We start from the raw sequence: 11,240 nt of genomic DNA on the forward strand, positions 1-11,240 counted from the left end.
AAGGTTAACCTCTATTTCCCCTATTCTGCATCGCCCCTCTGCCCCCAAGAGGGCCACACCCACAGTTTATACAAAATTGAGTCCCCTTGGCCTCAGTATGCACCAGACCAAATTTAGTCAAAATCTACGTAGCCGTTCAGGACAAGTAGCATTTTAAAGGAAAAGTTGACAACGAACACTGCGCCATGGCATAACAATGAGAAAACTTGCTACTCTAAAGAAACACAAACAAGTAAAACAGGCTAAATAGCACCATTAAAATTATTCTATTATCAATAATATTTGTAAGACAGACAGTAATATTTTTGAGGGGATATAATTCTTCTTGTTTACACTTTTCTGTGAGAAAAATCCCTTGAAAAATTGCAGCTAAATACAATTTGTAGAAATTTTGGAAACATATGCAGGAAAAATAATCTCCTATAATTACAAGAAAATTTGAAATGAAAAAGTGATCCAAGAGAGAAAAACACTTCATAGTAAAATGCCTGTAAACAGTTTCGAGTTTATATAAGTCTGTATAATTAAATAGAGAATTTAATTTCATTGAGTTAATTTTTCAAATTTGATAATATTTCACTTTATTTTATTTTTAGGATTAAATGTGTCATGTTATTTACCTTTCTTTTTTTCAAAATATTATAAATTGTGAAATTTGTTTAAGAGTCTAAAATAATTGTTAAATATAAACAGTATGTTCTATATTATCTCACATAAACATGCAATATCATGACTGGAACACTGGAAGAGGACTACACAGACATTGTTTAGATAACTTAGGCTGGTTTATTGTAGCATGGAATGAAATGAAAATATATAAAAAAAGAAATATTACATTTCATATTTGCATGTACAGTACAGAAATTTTGTCTTTTTCTAGTTGATTTTCAAAATTGTGGTTTCCAAACCATCCAAATCAGTATTTATAAATGGGAGACTTTTGACTCTGAAGCCCTTTTTTTAAATTATTTTTTTTTATTAAATATTCTTAAAATTTTCAAATTCGATATGAACATTAAACATGTAATTTACAGCTTTAAAAGGGAAAATCATGTAAAATTATTATCTATACTAAGCATGATTTCAATTTGTTTGTGCTCTACTCTAGAATTTTATGACAAATATTAAATGAATGGAACAAATATCCATCTGTATCAATTCATTGAAATTAAAAGAAATATTGAAAATTTATGTTACAGGCTAGCCATTTTACTAGGTTCAGATTTTTGTTTTAAACATAGGTATTTATATGCTATTCCAGGGGCAAAATATGTACCATCAAACTGGAATTTTGCTCTAATACATTTCCCCCCTTTTTGCCCTAGAACATCAATGAGTACAACATGGGTGTTAAATATTACAATAAATATATAGTATATACGGGCAAATTCAATACAGGGCTAATTTGTTTTATATTGTCAGAAGTCAAAAATCTGGTGAGACAAAAAAAACATGTGGTAAGATTTTCAGTAATATCATTACAAATGTATATTGTTATCACAAAAATCAGCTCCAAAAATATATAGCGGGTTTATCACAGTTTATAAACTAAACAACATTACTAGGTCATCAATAAGCACACAGTATAACAACATAATAATTGAAACAAATAATAATCATTCAAATATGATAACTTGGGTAAAATTAACAAGGGTCGTAAATACAAGGATAATATATCCAATGTCTACTTAAGGATCCCTGTACCACTGCCAAAAACTGTTGAAACTTTTTTTTCCATCTTTGATGAATCATTTCTGAACTGAAAATGATACCTTGCAGAAAATGATTCATATACAAATCATTTCATTACTAGGTATTATCAGTCAAACAAAGGTCAATTAAACCAACATATCACATACAGCAAATTTAAATAGGTCAGGCAAAGATCAGGCAAAGGTCAAGCCAAGGTCAGATTATGGTCAAAATCTATTTTTTTAAATTCCTAAACATACAATTATTACTAACAATTAAAAGATTGCATGACTATTGAACAAAGTGTGAGAGTTTTGAGACATCATGCATACATATACAGGAAGTAGCTATAAGTCGTAAAATTAGACAAGGATATTTTAACATTCAGATCAATTACATATAATATTTTGTAACAATTCAATTTAACATTTTACTTACTCTTAAAATAAATAATGTATATCAAACAATCTTTTTCAAAACAATTTATATCTCAAAAATTTTGTCAGAAACATTAACAAATCTGTAGACTTTCTAACAAACAAATTATACATGTGCATGTCTATATATATTATTATATAGTATTTGTGTAAAGATATGATGAATGGTATCTGATATGTACAACATCCTCTAACTTCATAAGATCAATGACAAGTAAATCATACCCAGTATTTACACCACAGGCACTTGAGTTTAGTCATAAAAAAATTAAGAACTAATTAAAAAGAACTGTTCCAAACCCAATCAGCCTCTATATACACTTTATCAACTGGAATGGTCCTTTTTTTTAATTGGTTTATTATTCACTTTTAAAAATATTTTTTAATGGCCTAATTAACTCAAGTGCCAGCATTAACATTAATTTGGTGTTTATGCACAAGATGATAACCAAACACACCTCGGTGTCGACAGAGATACCTGCTAATGATTAACCATATTTGGTCACTCATTAGAAGATGATGACAAATTGTGCCTCACACGCATTGAAGCGTAACAAGTTAGATAATTCCTAAATACTGTATACCAGGAAATTTTCACTGCAGTTTCATATTCGACTTTTTCGTCGTTCGCAATGAAGGCAAATTTAACATTTCAGTGAACATTGGTAAACAACATAATAGTCATAGTGATTACCGTAAATGTAAAGGGAGAAATCAAAACTGGGCAGCTATACATGGAATTCCTGGTGAATGGCAAAAGTTGGACTGTGCAAAATTCCCAAGTATACAGAAGCTCTTATACAAACTTTGATTGCACATTTCATCTCTATCAACTCCTGACAAAATATTTGATAGTCCATGTACAACCTAACAGGAAAACTAGTAACATAAATGTGATAATGAAAACATCATTAATTCTATTCAACAGTTGGGAGATGGTCATAAGCATTTCATGTGTTCAGATCATTCACCTCATTGACACATCTTTATATATATCTTGTAATGTAATCTTCCTCAAATTATAATTGTCATCAAGAAAATAGTATTTGTATTAACAAGTATTTACAGTAAAGGTGTGTAATACCATAACATACACTGATTATCATAAATAATGAAATTAATTACAGGTGTATTCATGGCTATAGGTGGGTAACAAACAAAATGATAATCAACGTAGGGGTGGGCTTATTACAGGACAATGAAAAAGCATTTGCTTGCAATCCTACTTATCATGAGGGTCAATAAATATGGGTGGGCTATTACCAGGCAGGGGCTTCTACAAGATAAACACAGTATGTAACACTTATAGAAAATTATTTATAGGTGGACGGACCCACTTCATGCAATAGGGATCAGGTGCTTAGATGCTCTCTTGAACTTTTTCATAGATAATGGAATTGCTTTCAAAACTTGATAAACTGAGCCTTAACAAGCAGTCTCTTGTAGCATTAAACATTCTACACAAAGGTCAAAGTGTCAGGTCAACCTGACCCTGCCATACACAGAAGTCACCCTGTAATCATAAAGTTAATATAACAAAGAATGTAACAATATACAAAGTTCAGCTGAGAATTGTCAATCGGAAATAGATATACTCAACAATATACAAAGTTCAGCTGAGAATTGTCAATCAGAAATAGATATACTCAACAATATACAAAGTTCAGCTGAGAATTGTCAATCAGAAATAGATATACTCAATAATATTGAAGAAGACTGAAGAGATTTGCTGAAAAATGTTAATGAGAAGTGGAGATCGAGGAAAAGATTTTTTCATTCATTTTACAATTTTTTGACATGGAATATATATTTTGAACATAAATACGAGTTGCTATAACAGAACATCAACCTTAACAATACATCATAATTTATGGAAACATTTTACCAAGCACGTGGGATGCATCTGAATCACTTGAGCACTGGGTTATATTCAAATTAATTCGAACAAATCTCTGTAGTATCAAAAACCTCTATACAGCATGAATATATTTCTATATTAATTGAACCTGTGTCTGATAAAAATTTGCTTTACATCCAGAAAAAAAGTTACTGGTAGTCCATATATTATAGGTGAGGTGATTATAATCAGAAGTTGCATGAGTGTATGTGCCGATACCAATTTGTACAGTTGGGCAGATTGTAATTTATTGAGTGTTAATTTATTTGGATAAAATCACAGAGAAATCATATAAGCACCTGTGAATCTCAAAAATATTTCTCAGCAAAAAATATTTAGGTAAGAATCATCAAGGATTATTGTAAGTATGTATAGCTAATCTAAACAAAAACACTTTTATAACAAAACGTACCAATAATTAATCAATTAAATAAAAATACTCTTTCATATTTAGATCTATTCACAATGCTTGATGGAACCTTGATATCAAATGTCCATCGTCTCAATGTTCATTTGCATTAATATTGTTTAGTGCCACTATTTTTTAATGCCCCTTTTCCTATTTTCTGAAATGACATAACTTGACTGAATGGCAGTATAACAAAGTGACATTGTAAAATATAGCAAACTACAATTTTGTTATACTGTACATGATTGAGCAGGTGGCATATATATAAATTAAAGGGAAAAACACTTCAAAAAGTTAAAAAAAAAAATATCATGTGGGTGTTCTTTAAAACCAAATTCTGATTTTTTCTTCAGATTTCTTATTTAAATGTCACCTGACCTAAGCTCAAATAATCTATTATGTAAATTAATCCACCTAATGTTCACTCTTAATTAAAAATTCAGATTGGAAATCATTTTCTACCAATTAATTTATTTTTTCTTCAAAACTTATTCTGGTTCAACAAATTAAAAATTTGCTTTAAAAATTTTCATTTCTATAAAACTTTCATGAGCAATCGGTCAACTCATCACTAGTACTATCCTCATTATCTAGACCTCATTCCTTATGGCTGTAAGCCACAATCCCAGTCTTCAGGCTTCCTTGGGAGGTTTTGGCTTACAGCTTCTCTGATGTACAGTCAGTCGGTCCGGCATAAACGTACGTCCACAGTTATCACAAGGGACAAGCTGGGCCTGAGCGCTCTCCCAAGCAGCTTGGTTGAAGTCTTCAACACTGTATGATCCAGTACCTAGAGATCGATGGTAAATGTATGCATTAATTCAGAAATCCATCAACACACATCTAATAAAGTGATTTTATCTCACAAGATATTGTCAAAATTCGATTTTATTTTAAATTTACAAAGCAAAATATAGAATCAAGTACTTTTTATACAGATGTGAAACATTGTATTTTGGCCAAAATATCATTGTACATCTTTAGAAAATTTAAATGGTCACATCACCTTTTCTTCACCAAAATAATTTCTTTTATTATTTAGATCCAATCCTTAGAAAATAAATAATACACAAAAAAGGAAAAAAGGACATATTGTTTTTTTTTTCAAATTCAAGATAGAAAGAACATTTTTTTTATTGAATTATCCAAAAAAGCATTTTAGATTGTAAGAAAGAAATTAAAAACATAGAAATTATTTTGCTGTAGCGTAAATTAAGACTACATTCTCCAAACTTATAGAAGTTTCAGAGAACAGTAATACACGTACGTGTAAATATATATAACGCACATCATAAAAATGTTTTTGCCAACTGCGTTCATATACTACCGTATAAGCCTTAAAAATGAAGGTCAATCATTAATTTATAAACAAAAAGTAAATATATACCTGAGATATTTTGTATCTCTGGTTTCTTCGGTAATGGTCTCTGTTGGTGTCGAGGCAGTTTGCTGTTCTCTATGGACCATTTCTGCAGACACTGCGGTTCGTGTATAGAGATTGACTTACTACCAAAGTCCCGACCACAAATGTAACATACCATGAAATTCGGCTTACGAGGAGGTGCAGCCTGAAAATATAATGAACTGGTCATCAATGAATCAAAATTGTTTTCTTCTTTTCAAAGCTTCAGAAATTTAAAACTCAGGAACCGATGTTTTAAATACATGTATATATAAAATGTTTTGAATTATTTATGTTTTGGGGTATGTACAATGTGTTGCTTGTGAATTTTAATATTTTGTTGACATTTCCACATGGGATTAATATCTGTACAAAGCCTCTATGAATAGGACATTTAAAGTACAGTTACGAAGTTCAATATGTAAACACATTTATTTAATACTTTTAATCAAGGGTTATTTACTTTCAATATAAATTTGACTATTGTGAGAATTTTTCAGTAGTATTGGTTACTAAACAAATCAAAACAAAATTTTATAAGACTGCTGCATTTCACATTCCAGTACATAAAAGTAATACGGGTAATCAACATTTTCCAAGCTACAGTCAAGATACCGTACTTGACAATGAACTTTTTAGAGATTTTTTTTGTATGGGGGTACACTCATTACTGGACAAAGTGATACAAAAATGATTTATTGTTTAAGACAAAAAAAGGTAAAGCGATGAAAAGAACTTGATTAAAATATTGAGGGAGTTTTTATATTAAGTATGGTATTGATCCTTCTAAAATTTGTATATGACAAATGCTCGGGAAATGATAATTACAAGATAAAGGTCACATTAATATTACTTTCCCGCGTTTCGGAGAATAGCGGGAAATACTTGTCCTGTATACACGGAGTATACCAGGGCAGTGGCCTGTCTCGTGCAGAGGTTTTGACCAATCAGATTAAGGCACATGCTAAGGGTAGTTTACTGGTAGGTGTATGTTCACTCTAGCTTCGCACCTCGCACAGCGTAGTACAGCTTGAAATAAAATTATAGCAGAATTTTATGTTTAGGTAACAGATATATGTCATATTTAGGAAATCCCAGCATCAATTTTGTAAAAAACCTTAAGCATTGTCGGGCTGGTACATCTCCTGTCGCGCCTAATAAGATTTTCAGGTTGGTTGGCGCGCTTGGTTTTACGTGTGTAGGGCGATGCACCATGCGAGGGAATATGTGGTAGGATTGCTTGTGTGTACGGTAAATGAAGTCAGAGTAGTTACTTTGTTAATGCGTATTCATTATATTCATATATTATATTTCTGAATAAATGCTGACTCCGTCCGTGCTATCGGTCAAGCAGCCATTTGCTATTTAGGTGTTGTGTTTGCCCTGGTACGCATAAGGAGTATATAGAGGACCTGATGTTTTTCTCAATTTTTCTGCGATGAAATCATGTAAAAAAAAGAGAGAAACATTGAAATGAAATAGTAAAGAGAAACGTTCTGAAACCATTTTGACAGACAGTGAAAATAATTACAAACTCAAAAAAATTCATTGAAACTGGGGTATAGATATCTACCTCAACTTTTAAACCATGAACAAATAATTGTTAAAAATTTGGCAACTAATTAGTGTTATTAATTATTATTTTTTTATGGAGAGTTTTAAGGAAATGAATGGGAAGATGAATCCTGTACCTGCTTGGCTGGTTTTGGTGGGCTACCATCCTTAGGTTTACATGATCTCTGATGGACATCCAGTCTGTCTGTAGCAAAGCGACGCCCACAATTTTCACAAGGAATCAGCTGAGATTTGGCATTTTCCCATGCTGCATCATTCATCTGCTCCCTGCATAAATAAATTTTAATCAATATTTGTTTATATTCATGAAGATATTGTTCAATAAACCTTTGTAACATTTCTTTTTTCAGTTCCATGACCAAAAAATTGCCATTACCAATAAATATTAATTTAATTTTTATACAAGCAACAACTAGGACACAAAGTTCAAAGGTTAAATGTTTGCAAGATTATTAATCATAAGCAATAACTGATAAATTAAAATTTTTGGCTTATCATTCACTTAATTTTCAAAACATCTTTCAATTCAATACCTTAGTATCTAACGTTTTACTTTCTTTGTATTTAGCATCCAATTTTCTTAAAAAATTGCTCTTGAGTTGAATATTTATGAAAAGCCAAAAATAAAATTGGTGAAAATTTTCCATTTTACAGCAAGTATACCTCGTAAGTGAGGCCCCATCTTCAGTTGTTGGTTTCCTGGGCATAGGACGACGACGTTCCTTTGGCAGTTTCCTGTTTTCTATCTTCCACTTCTCCAGACATTGAGGCTCATGGATTGGTAAAGATTTGCTTCCAAACTCTCTCCCACAAATGTAACATACCACAGTCCTTGGTCCTCCTTTTGGAGGTGAAGATCCCTTGGGGTTACCTCCCATCATCCCGCCAGAGGTCTGGCTAAGGGGTGCCGAGGTCGAAGAGGTACCCATACTTGCTGCCCCACCTTTCGGCTTACAGCTTCGCTGGTGTACTGAAAGGCGTTCAGGTGCGAAAGTTCGCCCACAGTTACCACAAGGTATGAGCTGAGCCTGAGCACTCTGCCACGCTGCCTCGTTCATGGCGTCAACATCATAGCTACCACCCGCAGCTTTTAACACTTCAGGCTTTTTTGGAACAGGACGTCTCTGTCCTTTTGGTAATTGGTCATTTTCCATTTTCCATTTTTCAAGGCATTGAGGCTCATGAATAGAAACAGATTTTGTTCCAAACTTTCTGCCACAGATGTAACACAGTACAAACTGAGGACCGGCAGGAGCAGCTTTGGATTTAGTTGGTGACGCTTGACCACCAGAGCTCCCTGATGAGGACCCACTGCCACGTCCAGTAGCCGCTGGCTTGGCGGCACCCGGGGGTGCTTTACAGGCACGCTGGTGAACTGCTAGACGATCCGGGGCAAAGGTTCGGCCACATCGGTCACAAGGTAAAAGTTGGCTCTGTGCACTCTGCCAGGCAGCTTTGTTCATGGCTTCAACGTCATAACTCCCTCCAGACCCTCCAGCAATCTCTGGTTTCTTGGGTGGTTTACGTCGCTGAGATTTTGGCAATTGATCATTCTCAATCTTCCATTTTTCAAGGCACTGGGGTTCATGTATTTCTAACGACTTTGATCCAAATTTCCTTCCACAGATATAGCATAAAACGAAGCCGGGAGCTGGAGGAGCTGGCTTAGACTTTTGCGGCGGCTGATTGGGTGATGTGTAAGTACCCTCCCGTTGTAAACCGGGACCTGTGCTAACGGGAGTGCTGGATCCTTCTGAAGATGGGGTACTGGTGCTATTTCTCTGTTGTGGAATAGTGTTGTCTCTTGTTGTCTGTTTCTCTAGGTCTACAGCGTTCGTTTTATGCAAGACTTTCGGGGCCGAAAGTTTGACGGTTTTGGGGCGAGCCTGGTCGTCTGAAGAGCCATTCTGATTTGAACCTGATCCTCCTGTTTTAACCTTTAACTGCATTGGGTTATCTGTAAAATTTTGAACATTTAATGAGTAACTATTTCACAAAACCTTCAGATTCCTGACAAGCTTATCAAGCTATTACATGGTGTTTTTTTGAGGCAGTGTTATTATCAGGGATGATTCTGGAGGGGTTCATGGGGCCATTGACCCCTAAAAACTGAAATGTACCCCTCCATATCCAAATTTCTCTTAATTTTACATAGAATGGCCCCTCTTAATTTTGAAATAGACTAAAACTTGCTGAAAATGGCCAACTGCTCTCAAATTCCAGGATTTTCCCTGATAATTCATATTACACACATACAGTCAAACAGTAACAACTTATATGGCCAAAGTAACCATGAAAGTTGAAGCTGAAAGATATCAGGCAATGACAAAAATAAGAAACCCAATTACATCTTGTATTTCAATGTGTTTCGTATGAACGTACTGGATAGACAGCAGTCCAGGGGAGACAATTCTTAAACTATGAGACAGAAAACCTTTACTGAAAACATTTGAATCACACTGTAATTGACAACTCAGAGATTTAGCAACCACAGCTAGCTAGAAACTGTTGGCTACAAAATTAAGTTTGATAGGCTTTTTCATAATGGGGTGATGCAGAGGTAATAGAAATTGCAATTTGGTAAAACATCTTTTGACCTTTCTATAATTCTACCTGGCTTTTAAAAAGAAAACATACTTTAGCCATTATAATCTTGGTATAAAGAAGATCTTTTAGATTTTAGGAAAAGTTCCCTCGTCTGTCTGAAATAGCTCTTTTGAACTATGACTTCTATTGGAAACCTGAAGTTGACCTTTTACCTAAACAGTCGAAAATCGAACCACATGCCACTCTATGGGGACTGTTGTAGAAAAGTCAGGCAAAAAACAATTTATTCAGAAAAATAAGAGGTTAATCATTACTATTTCAGAATGTTTATAATTTAATAGTGTACTTTAAATGATAACAATTATATTAATTAAGTGAACAACCTCACCTAGATATATTTCCTAAACTAATATTACATTCAAGTACTTAATACAAAATGAAACTGAAATGCTTAGATTGATATACAGATCTAGATCATATGTACCTGGCTTGTAGATTGATATACAGATCTGTATCATATGTACCTGGCTTGTTGATTGATATACAGATCTGTATCATATGTACCTTGCTTGTAGATTGATATACAGATCTAGATCTTATGTACCTGGGTTGTAGATTGATATATAGATCTAGATCATATGTACCTGGGTTGTAGATTGATATAAAGATCTAGATCTTATGTACCTAGGTTGTAGATTGATATACAGATCTGTATCATATTTACCTGGCTTGTAGATTGATATACAGATCTAGATCATATGTACCTGGCTTGTAGATTGATATACAGATCTAGATCATATGTACCTGGCTTGCATCCCTTTTGATGGATGGGGAGTCTGTCTGGGGCGAAGGTACGGCCGCAGTTCTCACAAGGCAGCAGCTGTGATTGAGCACTCTGCCAAGCTGCTTCATTGAAGCGCTCCCGGTCATTTGAATCACTTCCAATTGATGGTAAAAATTCTGGTTTGACTGGTGGCTTTCTCCTTTGGCCTTTAGGCAGTTTGCCATTTTCTGCATGCCATTTCTTCAAGCATTGAGGCTCATGTATTGAAACAGAAGATGAGCCAAACTCTCTCCCGCAGACGTAGCACACCACAGTCTTCTTCACAACTCCTGGCATATTTCTGATTTCTGAAAAAGACAAAATTGTTTTCCACATTTGATTTAATAAACACTTTTTTGCATTTTGCTAGTTCTTTTGGCAAATATATATAAAACTCCTTGAACCTTCCGACACATCTATATAGCTTCTTTATTTCTCAATCTCCACCCCCCCCCCCC

At 33.9% G+C, this 11,240-nt stretch overlaps 1 protein-coding gene across 1 annotated transcript in view; it reads right to left on the reverse strand.

The window, feature by feature from the left end:
• Nucleotides 1–585: 585 nt before the first annotated feature.
• LOC110443167 (zinc finger protein 474-like) overlaps nucleotides 586–11,240 on the reverse strand; it is a 13,447-nt gene continuing 2,792 nt past the window's right edge. The window contains exons 2-6 of the mRNA XM_021487210.1: nucleotides 10,764–11,090; nucleotides 8,076–9,369; nucleotides 7,529–7,679; nucleotides 5,823–6,003; nucleotides 586–5,225 (exon numbers count right to left, since the gene is read on the reverse strand). Coding sequence (XP_021342885.1) covers nucleotides 5,068–5,225; nucleotides 5,823–6,003; nucleotides 7,529–7,679; nucleotides 8,076–9,369; nucleotides 10,764–11,079 — 2,100 coding nt within the window. The 5' untranslated portion in view covers nucleotides 11,080–11,090 and the 3' untranslated portion in view covers nucleotides 586–5,067. The remainder of the gene's footprint in view (nucleotides 5,226–5,822; nucleotides 6,004–7,528; nucleotides 7,680–8,075; nucleotides 9,370–10,763; nucleotides 11,091–11,240) is intronic.

The sequence above is a fragment of the Mizuhopecten yessoensis genome, unplaced genomic scaffold (genome assembly GCF_002113885.1).
Source record: "Mizuhopecten yessoensis strain PY_sf001 unplaced genomic scaffold, ASM211388v2 scaffold716329, whole genome shotgun sequence".
Lineage (NCBI taxonomy): Eukaryota > Metazoa > Mollusca > Bivalvia > Pectinida > Pectinidae > Mizuhopecten > Mizuhopecten yessoensis.